The sequence below is a fragment of the Biomphalaria glabrata genome, chromosome 13 (assembly GCF_947242115.1).
Source record: "Biomphalaria glabrata chromosome 13, xgBioGlab47.1, whole genome shotgun sequence".
Taxonomy (NCBI): domain Eukaryota; kingdom Metazoa; phylum Mollusca; class Gastropoda; family Planorbidae; genus Biomphalaria; species Biomphalaria glabrata.
The window spans coordinates 31,598,814-31,614,693 of record NC_074723.1 but is presented as its reverse complement, the minus strand read 5'-3'; the positions used below and the strand labels follow the sequence as shown (position 1 = coordinate 31,614,693).

The following is a 15,880-nucleotide window of genomic DNA, read 5'->3' as shown; positions in this document are numbered from 1 at the left end:
ATAGTACCATCGTTAACCGCTGGTCAAGCAATCAATACACAATACACAACGTCCGACTTACGGGTCACATCTGGCTCCAGACGAGGTACAATCTGGGCCCAACAAACTACTGACCATTTTGCAAGATATCAGCATGTCTCAGAACTTAATAGCTTCCCCCTTCCCTTTCTCAGACGAAAGAGGTTGGAAAACGCCGTATGTTTATTTAGTTTATTGATTTAAAAAACAACAACAATATTGTTCATACTAATACTATCAAACGTTTAAAACAGGGAGACACAAACTACTGTCCGCGGGCCATATTCGGCCCATGACTCAGTGCTATTCAATCACTTTAATTTTCTACCGACAGTGCACAACGAAGCCGCAGAAGTTAAGCTCCATTGGACGTGTCACGTGACTTTTTTTCTTTAACCCGAAAACGGCAGGATAACATTGATATATTCTCTTTATGACGAAAACTGTTGGATAACACTGATATAAAATAGCGCTTAGTTCACTCAAATTTAGAAACAAGGGCAACAAACTTAAATGCTAAAAGTACAGGAAAATAATATCTACGAATCAATTTTTATCTGCAGTCAAATTTGTATCTGCAGGACCAAATAATGTAAATTATTTTATGTAATGTACTAACCAGTGTTGTTGTTTTTTTAGTTTTGTAGGTCGCTATTATTTTGTATACAGGCACTCTAAATAATTGGATCGTATTAGGTGACTCTATAAACCATACTAACCTCATTTTCAAGCCCACGGAGAGACGGGTTATTAACTTCGATAGTACGTTTGTTGATGCTGCAAACTTTCACGTAAATTATGACAGCATGAGTTACGTTCTCTTGTACCATATGGAATTGGTGTATTACGTGACGTAGTTGTTTTTTTTAGTGTGATCACATGACATTTGATGATATGTCCCTAATATTATAATTTTCACAAATAAAAGATATTTGATAGGTTTGTGGCTCAATCTTTTTCTAAAGCTTCGGCTCATTCGGAAGTGCGAAAGAGAGAGATAATGGGACCTGGGTAAAACAAATACAAGGAAAATGACTGGACTGGGAATCAGCAGTGGTTCCTAACATTTTCGGTATATGGGCCATATTCCTTTGCAACATACATGTCACGGGCCACACCAACTCTGCAATGTAAGCCGATGTTTCGAAGGGCTAGATAACATTGCGACATGGATAGGATATGGCCCGCTGGCCATGGTTTGGGCATCACTGCACTAGTAGAAAGATAACCAACTCCGAATAATCTCTCTTGTAGCATTAAAGTTGTTAAAGGAACATCAACTGAGCAGATTCGCATAAATTAAAAATCTAATTATGCACAATGAACCCTGGCCAACACCAAACTTTTTTTTTTATTATTCTATTAGGCAGCGGCAGGTAGACAGGAATTTGATTTCATAGAACGTGTCACATCATGCTTAGAAAGAAATAGTTGGATGTGGAGAATACGACTAATTTGTTAGGTTATATGGTCCTATATAGGCCTACACTTTGCTAATGTAATAAAGACAAACTTAATACATACAAAAGCACAAGCCCGAATAATGCATTATTGCGGGGGCCTTGATGGGCATTAATTTCAGTTTATTGGAAAAGGGGGGGGGGACTAGGGGAGTTCTGTAAATGACCCCTTACTGTATTCTGTGTATTGCAGCTTACGCTCAAAATTTTTGGCTCTGATAAGTATCTAAAAATATGTATTTATTTATGGTCTTTAACATTTAGAATAATTTAGAACACTAGGTTGTGACAGAGCGCCGAGTGAGGTTTGCGGGACATGTTCTCCGACAAAATGAACTACGCATACCATGAGTTGTGATGACATGGAGGCCAATACGAGGAAAGCGCAAACTGGGACGTCCTCGTATAACTTGGCGCTACACTTTCATGGAGGACCTCAGAACAGTGGGCACCAGGTGGGAGGAGGCTTCATACATTGCCAGTGACAGATCTTTGTGGAGACAGCTTGTCGCCAAAAGCGCAGAACGGCGCGGGAGGACGGAAGTCTAAGTAAGTCAGGCCAACTCAACTTAATGATTGCTTATGGTAGTGTAAAAATAGCTTAGAAGACAATGGAATAAAAGCTTTATATTCACGCCTTCAAACTCGGACAAAGCACAGAAAGAGGCAATTCTATAGTCACAATCATATCCTTTATAACTGCGTTTCTCACCTTTACCTTCTGTAAACAAATAAAAACAACAACAACAAAACGCTCGCGTTCCAAGCGATTTCCTGCATTGTGAGCTACATGCATGCATTCTACTGGCGCCTACAACAAACACTTTGTTCCAAGGTAAAAAAAAAAGAAGAGCGCATAGGTAATATGGCCGCAGACATATCGGTCAATACTAAAGCGAGAGAAATACAGTTATGGAGCATACTTAAGTCTGGTCATGAACGGCGTGATTATCTTTGTTTTAAAAGAAGCGTCTTGTAGCGGGGTATTTTTTTTTTTTGTCGGGGCTTGGGGGTTGGGAAACCCAAGCGAAACTATTCCTTTGTTCAATAAAACATTTTGATTCGAGCGTGTTACGTAAGATATTCGTGAACAAAAAAATGGTCATACTTCCATGAAGAAAAACAATTTTAAAGTGCCTCTTTCAGACCTTGCGATCTATAAGGCAAATGATGTAAAGATCATCTGTTTCTGTGGCCCACGGTTAACAAGGGTGTCATGCGGCCAGCATAACGACCAACCACCTTTACTTTAACCTAACTTATGTCAGTTTTCCATTACAGCTGCGTGGACTCAGAGGCACCCTAAAAATCCTGAAATTAAAAAATCCCAGTCTTTATGTCTTAGAAACCGGGACTTCTTAATTTGTAAACATGTGTAATAATATATTCTTCATGTGTATGCATTTCAAATTAAATATATAACGACTAAATGAAATACAACTAAATGTGTGTCCCTAAAATGATGACCTACAACGCGAGAGTTGCAGCCAATCTTGTTAATTTGTCACTCTACCCTCTTAGGTTGAGAAACACTGCTCTGGCGAAACGTGAAATTTATTTCACAGCTGAAAAAAAAACTTAGTTTGTCCAAGCAAACAACCAAGCTATTGTCTTCAGTTTCTTGCAGGTATCAAGAGTAATCCTACTGCACTGTGCATTGCCTGGTTACGGACGATTCTAATAAATTCAGAATCGATTATAAAAATCATGGCATCGGATTAGATATGATCGATACCAGGCCAGGTATCGCGTCCACCCTGGAAGTGACGATTGTAGGAAAAGCAACACCAGTTCTATTGTGAGTAAGAGCACAGAGAGCTCCTGTGCGCCATCCGATGCGAAATTTATCAAAAGTGAAAGTGGATTAGTTATAGGCAGCCTAGCTAAAATTCTAATACAGGGAGACTATGTGAATAAACTTTAAGGAGAATATGTAGAGACCAAGCCAGAGGCGTAGCTAGGGTGGGAGGGGAGAGGGAGGTAGATTATTTGAAAATCCCCCCGGGCACCCACATGATGGCATTTTCCTAGCTACGCCACTAGAGCAAGCATATTTAAAAAAAAAAAAAAAACATTAATAAAAATATTTATATTAAAAATAAAACTTACGTAAAGGGAAGAAACCCTCACTTACAACTATATCTCTCAAAATTGTATACCTTATTTCCCTTATTTGATATCAATCAAAATAATTACATTACCAATAATCAATCAATTAACTAATCTGGTTTTTATTGATTAATGTTTTGTTAGGTAAAGTAAAAAAAAAAAAAGTAAAGTTCCCTTTCAGACCTTGAGATCTATGGGGCAGATGATGTAAAGGTCATCTGTTTCTGTGGCCCACAGTTAACGAGGGTGTCATGTGGCCAGCTCAATGACCAACCACCTTTTCTTTTCCCCGACTAATTATTATTAGAGCTGGGTAGACTCAGAGGCGCCCAAAGATCCCAAAATGTAACAACCAAGTCTTCACCAGGATTCGAACCCAGGACCCCGCTCCCAATCTTTTTCTCTTTAGTTTCTTACATTGTTTCTTTAACCTCCACGATTTTTCTAGAAATTAAACAATTGATGTTTGGGTTTGGGAAAAGAATTATTAGCTCGTTGTCCTTACTGGGAAAATTTCTAGTTTTGTTAGGTACAATCATAGACATAAATAAATAATAATTGTTTAAAAAAATCCCTCCCAAACCCCCCCCCCCCCGAAAAAAATCCTGGCTACGCCCATGAACAACCTTATAGGCTACCATCACAAGCCTATATTCGTAAGTAGACTAATGGAATGGAACTAGGTCATAGACATATTTATTTATGTCTATGAACTAGATCTAGATCAAATACATTTATTTTATGGGTGGAGGCAATTTTGCTTATACAATGCTATAATATTAAATCCTTTCGATGCAAGTTCAGGGGTCAATGTTAAGTTCTATAGTCTAGAACCCAAGCAGTGCAACTATACGAAAGCTTACTTCTGCTTCCCACTAGGTTGAAGTGTTTCATCTTATGCTTGCAATAAGTTATAAATAGCTCAAAGCAAAAAAAGTTGGAAAAGTCGGTTCCCGCGCCTGTTTCAAACGCCTTATCGCAAGCGTTGCTCAATAGTAGGCCTACATGGGCGAAATTCAGACATGCGAAGTACCTGGGATGAGCTCTTTTGTCTTTTGTGTATTGAAGATGCCTGGAAAGCTTAAATACCTATTAGACTGATGTGGACTCTTCCAAAAGTAACCTTCTTTGCCAGAACTGAGTTCGACCAATCAAAAATATGATTAATTTTGCGTCATTGCTTTAAAACTTAAGAGATTCGAAACCAGGTTACGTCACAGTTTCATTATAACGGCAAGGTTTACAAATAGATCTAGGTCTAAGATAGATCTAGATCTGATCTATTTTTCGATAGATCTGCCGCTTGCTTAAAACTGTATGGACTATGGATTCCTCGCAAACGTCTGTTTCTCAATCACCTAGTCTTTGTTCAACCTCGTCACCCCCAAAAGATAATGTATCCGATTCTTCCAGCAAAGAGAAGAAGATATTGCCTGGACGTAGGCAGCAGAGACATTCTACCGAAATCGGCTCTGAGTACCATAGGTGGTGGGTAGTTCGGAACGCTTTAGGTTTTGAAACAAACGAACACATAGCCGGCTTACTTCTTGATGGGTGAGCATCGTTTCGTATATTTCTTTTTCTTTAACTTTCAGTTAGATCTAGATCTATCGATTTTAAAAGTAATCGCTAGATCTAGAGATCTACACACACTGTTACTGATACTGTTACAGTAGAGTAAAATGTAAAAAAAAAAATAAGGGGGGGGGGGGGGAAGATAGACTAGGAAGGATTGTAGACAGACCAGTACCGTGTAGATTTCTACAGACCTAAGACAGTATTAAGACTATCGATCTAGATCTAGATTATGATAATCTTTGTCTTTATTATACTAGATCTAGATTAGATATCTTGATCTAGAAAAATAGATGTAGACTACATAAGGAAATAGTTTCAAAGAGTCTAGGGTCTAGATTCTAGATCTGTTCTAGTCTTGATCAGTTTAACTTGTAGATCTAGAAATATTCTAAAAATCTAGATCTAGTCAATCTAATCTAGATATCTAATTAGTAATATGATGTGTCACAATGTGTGACAGATTACTGACTATATTCACATTTGACTAGAGTAACAGTAGTAACACCTTTAGTAAAATCACTAAATTTAGAAAGCCTTCAGGACAGAAGACTCAAAAGTAAAGTAGCAATTATACATAAAACACTGAACCATAATCTTCAAATACAAAAACAAAATTTAATAAAATACTCTGAAAGACACAAAGATAAAGGCACACTCCTCGTCCCATATGCTAGGACAAATTTGTACAAATGCTCCTTCTTCCCTAGTGCTATTAGAGCATGGAATGGGTTGCCTGAGCTAGCCAGGAAAACCAGTGACTTGGCAGAATTTAAGTCATAGGTTAATATGCATGACTAAATGCATGACGCGTAGGACGTAATCATCTTCTTTTTTGAAGTAATGTCTGTATTATATAAGATAAGATATTGTAGAGTAGATTCTCTAGTGTCATATTATACTGTATTATACTGTAATACTACTAGACTAGATCTAGATCTATATATTATTAATCTACATTATACACTAATACAGTAGTGAAAGAATCTAGTTATCTAGCTTTATAGGCCCTAGATATCTACTAGAGACTAGAGTCAATGCAGATCTACAAACTAAATCTAAGGTCATTTTGAACTGAATTGTCTACATTTATATCTGTCGCTCAAGTGATAGAATTTATCAGTTCTGAATGAAATTTACAATAAAGTGATGTGGCCACCACAAGTCAACCCCAATTACTCCCCCTTTCATTAATAACATTCTTAATACATTGAGTGTACTCAGGAATATCTTCAAGAGAAGTTTTTAAAAATTGAACCTTCTTACAGGATTCAATCTAGGTCTTGGTGTTTCAGAACCCAAGCACTTTTCCTCTCATCATGTCTTACTCTATTTAGTATTTCTCATTCAAGATTTCACGGACTTCTGCACCAACTTGTGAAAATGAGTGGAATTGAAACATACCAGCCTCAGGCACACAAGGCATCAAAGGCGTATGGGGAGCCACAGGATATTTTTATGGACAAGCCACCGTCCTCCTTTCAGAGCCCATTCTCTGCCTCTCCACCTGGTGTGATAGAAGACATGGAAGAGTTCATTGAATATAAAGATGCCATTACTTACTACTGTGACAGATTGTGGAAGGTCTATGGGCAACATGAAAACAGGCTACAGGATCTGAAGATAGAAAGGTAGAGTTAACTTTTACTTATATAATTCAGAAAAAAAGTAAAGATCCCCTTTCAGATCATAGGGCAGATGATGTTAAGGTCATTCAGTTCTTTTGGCCAATGGTTAACAAACAGGGGTTATGTGGTTAGCACAATGACCAACTGCCTTTACTTTCCCCAACTAAAGTCAGGTACCCATTAGAGTTGGGTGGACTCAGAGGCATCCTAAAAATCCAAAATCTGTCTTCACTGAGATTCGAACCCAGGACCCCAGGTTGGGAATCCAAGTGCTTAACCACACTCAGCCCCCATACCCCCACTTATAAATTACATATTTAAAAAAAATAAATCTCTTCGAACACTATAAAGAAAAAGGATTGATAGCTTGTTTCTAAATATAGTATGAGGTAGATGAAAAGTTTTTGGAAAGGACAGGAAAGTCAGTTGTAGTTATGAGATTGAATGTAGATAGTTAACTTATTTAAATTGTATTGTACAGTGTATATTTTTTTTTAAAGTGATTCCTAGTTCCAGAATTAAAGCTTTGTATTTATTGTTGAAGGATCTTCATTGTTTGTATTAAAAGTTTACATTTGAATCTCTGGCATAACAATATTATTTGAGTGTTCAGTAATTGTTTAAAATAGAAATATGCACTAAATTATAACATCAGAAAGCATTGTGGGATCAACACAATCTTATAGCAAAATCTATACATCTTCATATCTAGCATTCAAATACTAATGATTGTTACAATAGCATTTGTAGGCCTACAGTGGCTAAATAACTATCTTCTAAAATACATTAATATTTCTTATGGCTTTGTCTGGAATAACTAGTTCTGTACAAGCTATATTACTTCTCTAGAGTCTAAGCTATAGACTTGAAACTCACAATGTTTGTAGATTTCATTGTGAGTTAACTCTAAAAAAAATTTAATTGCCATTCCTTCTACAAACTATCAATGTTGCCCAAATACTAACGAGGTACTGGTACCCAAACAAGTTAGTGGTACCCAAATACTTACAAACTAGTGGTGTCATTCTACACATAAGCTACATGAAACCTTTTGAAAATTTTGTCAGAAATTTGAGTAAAGCAGTTTTCAAAATGTAAATTGTGACAAAAAACTGGTCTCCAAAATTGTTTTGTCACAATTGATTATAAAAGTCTATAAATATTTTATCAAACCATAATATTACTGTGAAGAGCAATAATCTTTATCAGAGACACTTCCAGGTGTCTTGTAACTTGTGGATGGACACATGATTAATAAGAAGCCATTGCTTGCAACACTTTACTGTTTCTTATTCATTGACAATCAAAAATGAAAAGAACAATTAAACTTAGAAGATGGTGGCCTATTTCATACATTTAATACATAGTGTTTCTTAAATTTCATTTGAAATGTCTAAGTGACTTGTTAACATTTTTTTTTTTATTGTTACGTATTTCAACAGTCAGCCGATCCAAGACTTCCTGCTCAAGTTATTGTCTTATCTGAGTAAGTAGAATTGAAGATATTGTTTTGTTTTATGTGTCAGAAGTTCCTTCAAAATGATGAGGTCCTCATTCAAACCTCCTGTGGGGCAGGGTTTGAAGTTAGGAGGACTGAATTGACATTCCAAACACCTACCTCACAGCCATGTTTATGATCAAACAAACCAAAAAAAAAAAAAGGAGACTTGTTTTTCTGTGTTAATTAAACATTTACATAAAAATAAAGTTAATCTACGGTAAGAAGTTTTGAGAAAAAATGAATGTTCAAAATTTTGTTGAGATTTATTTTTGTTTAATTAATTTCTGCCATATGATCTTTTGTTGAAATAATTGGACATGTCAATGTGCTTGACTGTGCATATCATTTTTCTCTGTTATATATATATATATATATATATATATATATATATATATATATATATATATCAAGTACTCCATTTTGTTTTAGGAACTGCAAAAGGTAAAAGTTACTGCCTGGGTCACAAGTAAGTAAAAAGCATTTTTTTTTCTTTTTTGATCTAAAAATAGAACTTTCTGTAGGGTGCTAACCAGGTATGAGAAACTAAAATTTATTTACAATTTGTGACCAATTGAAGCACTTAGTGAAAATTTACTTTTGGAAAAATGAGTAAAAATAATAAGAAAATAGAAATCTAAAAAAGAAAAAATCCCAACTTGGCAGAACTTATTCATTTTGATTAAAAAGAGAGGCATAACATCGGAAGCTTTTCAAAAAACAAAAGAATCCTTGTGGTCATTTTTATCAGCCATTTTTCATTTCTCTTCTTAATTAATGTGAATTCGATTGTGAAATGGAATTTTTGTTAGTAGGTTTATATTTTAATATTTATATTAATGTAAACAAAAATATTTTAAAGCTGTTTAGTAAAAATGTATAATACTGGTATTGCTTTTATGTTTGTCTACTTGTATAAAAAGATTTATGTTATTTTAATGTTTATAATTAATGCTTTTTTAAAATTTGTATGTTTTTAGAAAAATTTCATAGAAATTTACATTTCATATAATTGTTAACAAAACTTTCTATGTTTAATAGATTTATTTTAATTAAGTATTTTAAATTGAATTAAAGAAATTCTAAATTTTGTTTTTCCTTTTTTTTTAGGAAAAAGAGGCTTAAAACTTCAAGTACAACATCAAAAACAATGGGAGACTTGGCCTCGGAGAAAATTCCGACTTCCACTGTCTTACCATCTTCATCTGTCCCAGACATTTCCCCAAAACAGACCTCCAGTCTCACATTACTGTCCACTCCTAGCAGTCAGGGACTGAATCACTCAGACTGGTTGCAAGGTCAGCTTGTACAAAGTCCACAAACGAAAACTTATCAATTAAAGTCTATTTCTTTGAAGGATATTGAACCAGATGTGGAACCTTCTCACCCAGGTGTCTTGGAAGAAAGTAAAGAGGCTGTTGTTAGTGACACCTGGAATGCCCAAGATACAGTTTCTAACGGATCGGAAGAAATTATTTCTTGCTTAAACAGTTCAAAGGAGAAACAAAATAATTCTTTAAATTTAAAAGAGGGGACGGTTATAGGTTTCTTAAAATTTAAGGATAAAAATTTGTGTACTAAAGAAGATAGCATGGACAAATTGTTGACAAATTGTGTTAGTGAAAAAGTGAAACAAATGGAAGAACAAAAAAATGATCCCACAAATAAAGTTAGTGAAGATAATATTTGCCAATTTAATGATTGGGAAAACATTCAACCAGGTTATAATCAAATTCCATATCAAACTTGTAAGTCAAACTTACTGAAGCGTCACATGGAGAATATGTCTCCCGATTCCTCATGGAACTTGTCTGATAAACAAAAGTCAGAAAATGACTCAAATGACTCAGATTTAAGCAACTATGAAGCCATCGCTACAAGGCCTCAGTATGACGACGAATATTTAAAGTCACTTCTGAACAAACCATCAACACTAGAGTGTGATAGCGATAACACTCAAAATCAGCATCTTTGTCAACCTCAGAATGACTCCATGAACCTGAATACAAGAAAAGTTAATAGTAAAAAGCCAGAGGTTTTACAAGATAAGTTCATGGGGACAAACACAAGCTCTGATAAAGATGAGAAAAGCCGCCCTGCAGATGATGACTTGACTCTTAACAGCAAAATGCCTTCTCTAGATTATCTCCCAGCTTTTTCTATTGACTTACAGACTCAGACAGTCAGCAGTACAAAAGTGCATCCCAAGACCAAATTTTCAAAGTGCAACACTAATGCAACATCCTCTGTGGGGACAAATACTTCTGATATCAAGTTGAATTCTCAAGCCTCTAAGAGTCAGCTTTGTTTCAGCCTTAGTGTTGGTGATCCAGGCTGCAAACCAATCCAGAGTTGCAAGAGAAGAGAGATCAATATACATCCAGTAATGCCTGGATCTAAGGATTCCTTGCAAGGGGCCTCACCCCCACTAGGCACTCCTGTCATATTCTATCCTGCTCATAGCTTTTCCTCAGCGGATAGCTCCTTGGCATCCCTGTCCAGTCTTGTTCAAAACATTGTCTGTAATTCTCATGGTGCTATCTTAAAGCCACTGACATTATCGCCAGTCACCACATCGAGCACCTCTTTCAGCTCAGCCCCAACATCTGCAGACAGCAGCTCTTTACACAGATCTGTCTCTGCAGCCTTGCCAGTTTTATCCAGCCAGCTCAATTCAGGAAAGCCTACACTGGTCCCTTTTTACATCAATCATGTTAACTCTTTTAGTGAGTTTGCTAAATTCCAAAATGTGCCAGTGGCACCAAGCCATCGTCCTTTTAATGCTTCTATGCCTAAGCCAATTAAACCATATATGCCACCCTCACAGTTAAGACAGCAAAAGCCATTTTCCCAGATTCATTCAACAGTTATCACAGGCCATAAAAATACTTTGGTACCTGGCACATTCTCTAGTTCATCGCCTTTTCAGAACTACATACCTTCATCAGTACCTGATCATTTCACAAATATCTATGATGCCAACAAATGCCATGATCAACATGTATTAAACTCATCCTTGATGTCACCCTATGTTGAAACTCAAGTAAACCCACCAAATCATACCTTAAATGCTTACAATAATAATATATTTCTAGATAAGCCTTTGCTAAATCCAGTGACCAAAGCATCCATATTTCAAAATCAGCTAGTTTACTCTAGTCATCACTATGCATCAGCCAGTCCTGAAACTCCAGTGCTAGCACCCACTGTAACTAACTTTAGATCCTCTGATGCAGAACATTTTAAACCAGTTCCTAAACAGCCACAGAAAAAGATTCTAACTTCCCTTTTGTCTAGTAGGAAAGTAGATTACAATGGTAGTTGTATCACAAAACCAAAGGCCAGGAATGCTTCTGTTGGCCAGACCATCAAAGCTTCACCTCATGATAGTGGTCATTCTTTGACAAAATTGACATCTCTTTCTACCAGTTGTGCTAATATATCAGAGTCTGCACCTCAAACGGGGTGCACTCTGACTAATATATCAGAGGCTGCACCTCAAGCGGGGTGCACTCTGACTACTCCGATTTCAGTGTCAAGTGGAGCTAAAAAGCGGCGTGACAAAAGTCGCTCCAGGCGTCTGGTGTGCTCAACGTGTGACCTGCTGTTTTATTCTGGCACTGATCTTCTGGTTCACAGGTATGAGCAGCACAGCCATGTGTGTGGAGAATGTGATGGCAGGTTTCTCTCCGTAGCCAGGCTTAAACAGCATAAAGAATCAGATCATCCATCTATGATGAGATGCTCTCATTGCCGATTTCATACGTTTAGCAAGCAAGGATTACTAGAACATCAAAGGTGAGTGAAAACAACTCATTTGAGGATGCCATTTAACAAAAAAAAAATTAAGTTGCTTGTTTTATATTATTTTACAATTTACATTTGTTTATTGCCAAATAATGATGCTTTGTATCTTCAGATTAAACTAAAGACTCTCTTCTCAGTCTTATGAAACTAAACTTACATTTTTTGACTGCCCAAAACTAAACTATCATAGAGCCTCAAACCTTTCATTAAAAACCCTATAGGGTGTTGAGGAGGAGATGGGCAAGACAGCCTTATTTCAGTACAAAATTGATTCACTAATCTCTTTTCATTTATGGGCTGATTTAGCATGAAATATTTGTTAAGTAACAAAATTGAAATATTACTTATTCCTGTGAACCCCCATGGGTGCGAAGGGCTGCAACCACACCTCTCCACCGAACTGGATTCTGAGCAGCTGCTCCCTTGTCATTCCAGTATCCTCAGCTTTGCTGATGAAACAGAACTCTTACAGGTTTGCTTGGGTCTGCCCACTTTCCTTGCAGAGATTTCCATCAGTTCCCTTCTTGCAACATTGCTACTTGGTTTTCACAGGGTGTGTCCTATCCAGCTCCACTTTCACTTTTTAACTCTTTCTCTCCTAACTGACGATACCAACATTGATTCCACCAGAATGTGGTAAATAATTGCGGAGAGAAGGAGTTAATATTCTGGTCTATGGGTTTTAGCTTGACTTGGAATATTATAAGTTTTTTTTTTTTTACATAAGATTTAATTTAAATTTATATTTTACCTTATACATGATCTCCTTTTTCTAGTTATTACTATTTTATTAAGATAATTATTTAAATTGTCAGGTAAACTTACCAAACTGTTTGACTGCACAAGCCCTTTAAAAGTACACAATGGAAATTATTCTTTCATAAATATTAATAATTACCCTTGTTGATAATTATCCACACTACTGAAACTGTTCTTGAAACTCATTCATATTTTTTTTGGTCTTACTATAAAAACTAAACTTTATTTAGTGTATTAAGAGTTCCATGTTTGGAACAGACAGTATTTTGAGTCAGAATAGAGTATAATTGTGATAGCCAATTTTTTTTTTTAAACAATGTGAAAGAGAAATCATATTCATAAAAAAAAGACAGATTCACTTTTTCAAAATAAATTATCTTGTCATACAAGGAAGTAAAAAAAAATTTCACAAAAGAAAAATTGTCCTTTTTTTTTGTGAAGCAAGGTAATTTTTTAAACACAAATAAATGAACAGTGAACAATTCTTAAATGCACTTTGACACCTGGATAAAAGATAAAACCTGTAACATTCATCTCAATATCTGAATTGTAACTGTGCCCTGTTATTCTTTTCTGAGTTTCTATTATTTTGGTTCATTGAATTTGATTGAACCTCTGTGTATAAAATGTTATGTCATAATCTAATCTAGTTACATAATAACTTTAAGCTTTTATAATTTAAATTGCCTTAATTTAAGTTTATGTTTTTTATTTTCTCAGGCAGGAACATGACAGTGAGATGGATCCAGCAGGAGGCAGTAAGACTGAACATAAAGGCAACACGTCCCTTACAAGTAATGAAACTGTTGACTCTCATTCGAAACAAGGGCAGCAAGTGGATAATGACCAAAACCTAAGAGACAGTAATCAGTCTATATCTCTTGATACAAAGAAATGTGATGAAAACATTTGTAATCAAAACACAATCTTCAAGCATTCGAAGGCTTTGAAAGATACAGACAATCCTTTAGTTTCAAAGAGTGGAATGCAGAGAAATGAAAGTCTACCAGTATTTCCAACATTTAGTAAGGAAGTGGTTAAACAGACCTCTCCTATTAGATCAGTGAATCCCATGTATTGCCAGGTAAGTCAACACTGTCACCTAGACTTAGTTCATTCTGTAGACCAGCAGTGCTCCGAGTCGGATGAGCCAAAGCTGATCATTGATACTGACATGTGCAACAGCTGTACAGAAACTGTGTGTGAACCTGCAATTGATTGTACAGATACATCAACCTTATCACAAAACTCAAACATAGTTAGTCCTGAAAATTATAGTTTTGGCATGCCCAAAAGGAAGATATTCAAAAGGTTTTTGTCTCTAGCAGAGAGAAAAAATCAATGCAGATTAAACAGGTTTAGGGGAGGTAAAGCCGATGTAACTAAAAGGCATTTAAGAAATCACACCAGAACTAGCGAAGAAATGAAAGAGATATTTAATGACAAAAATATTAGCAATCCAATGCCAAATGAACCAATAGATTTATCTCTACCTAATGCTTTAAGAGAAAAACTGGTTATGAAAATCAGCTTCGAAAAAAATGCTAATCATGTGGGTGATCAAAAAACTAGGAGTATAAATAAATTGAAAAGAAAAAAACATGACCAAGACTCACCTATTAGTAATGATAGCATCAAGTCTGAAGACAACAAGCCTAACAATGAACAGTTTGATGGTAAGTGTCAAGTGTCCACATCTGGAATAAGTTCCAGTAATGACTTCCCAGCTGATAAAGACTGCCCTAAAGTTACAAATCATAGACTTTTTGGAACTAAATTGGTTGATCAAGTACCTATTGATATCCCAATGGTTTCTCAGCCTGGGACTGAATTTATCAAAGAGACATTGTCCCTAGGCCCACTTACCTTAGAACCACTGGCGAAAGAAGAAAAGTTTCTTTCTTTGCGTGACAGACATGTTATGAGCTCATTGCCCCCAAAGAAAAGAAGATTAAGGAAATCTTCACGCACAACAAAGTATGATAGCACTCAATTAGCTGAGAGTCAGACAAGAGAGCGCAGTGGCGATAGATTTATTAACAAAAACTGTAATAATGCTCAAGAAAGCCTAGTTAAGCAGACAGCCCTGGAGATATCTGAAGATTTTTTGGAAACAAGTTCTATTAATCGGCATCTCTGTCCTGTGTCACGGTGTGGTGCCACTTTCTCACGAAAATGGAATCTTGATGGGCACATAAGCAAAGTTCATACAAAGCTGTCCAATATATCCTGTTCCTTACCAGGATGTCCAAAGACATTTTCTACTAAAAGAGATCTACGGCAGCACATAACCATGGACCATAAAGGAAAAACCAGGAAATATAAATGTAGTTGGCCTGAATGTACTAAAAGTTTTTTTGCACGTACTCATTTGCGTATACACAACTTAACACACACTGGAGAAAAACCTGTTGCTTGTGACATTTGTGACTATAGGTGTCGTCAGCGAACAGCATTAATGTGGCACATGAGAAAACATGGGATTAGTCAGAAAGATCTTTAATACTGATGTGTGTATTTAGATTTTTTTGGTCTGACGAGAATTTGTTAAAAAAATGCTCCATTTTATTTTGCATGTTGATATTTTATGTTACCCTATTTTATTCCTCTTGCCATAAAAAAAAACAACTAATTATACTTTTAGCCATGTATCAATGAATATATAACTTCTTTTAAAGTGTCTTCTTTTGTCAAACCCTAAATTTGAGTTTTAACCCATACTCTTTGAAATACTGTATATCATTCTATATTTCATCTTTGCCATACAAATGTTTCTTGGTTGCTTTGACAAAATAATTGTCATAACACATGTACTATTTTCTATGTATAGTATCTTGTGTGATAATTGGAATAATGTCAACTGTTTTACACTGTTCATTATTGAGTATTGATTGCATGTGCCTGACTATATTGTTGATTATTGCTGTTTTTATTGTTTACATTTTGACTTCACATGAAAGGAAGTCTTGTGGATTTTTAAGCATGTTTTCATTTAATAAATTATTGATACATAGATAGATGGTATT

General features: G+C 35.8%; 1 protein-coding gene across 1 annotated transcript; it reads left to right on the top strand.

The window, feature by feature from the left end:
* Nucleotides 1–4,785: 4,785 nt before the first annotated feature.
* On the top strand, nt 4,786–15,867 carry LOC106065262 (uncharacterized). The gene is made up of 6 exons (XM_056007893.1): nt 4,786–5,141; nt 6,515–6,793; nt 8,233–8,276; nt 8,721–8,757; nt 9,399–12,086; nt 13,575–15,867. Exons 1-6 carry the CDS (start codon nt 4,912–4,914, stop codon nt 15,355–15,357), a joined length of 5,061 nt encoding a protein of 1,686 aa, XP_055863868.1. The 5' UTR covers nt 4,786–4,911; the 3' UTR covers nt 15,358–15,867.
* Nucleotides 15,868–15,880: the final 13 nt, after the last annotated feature.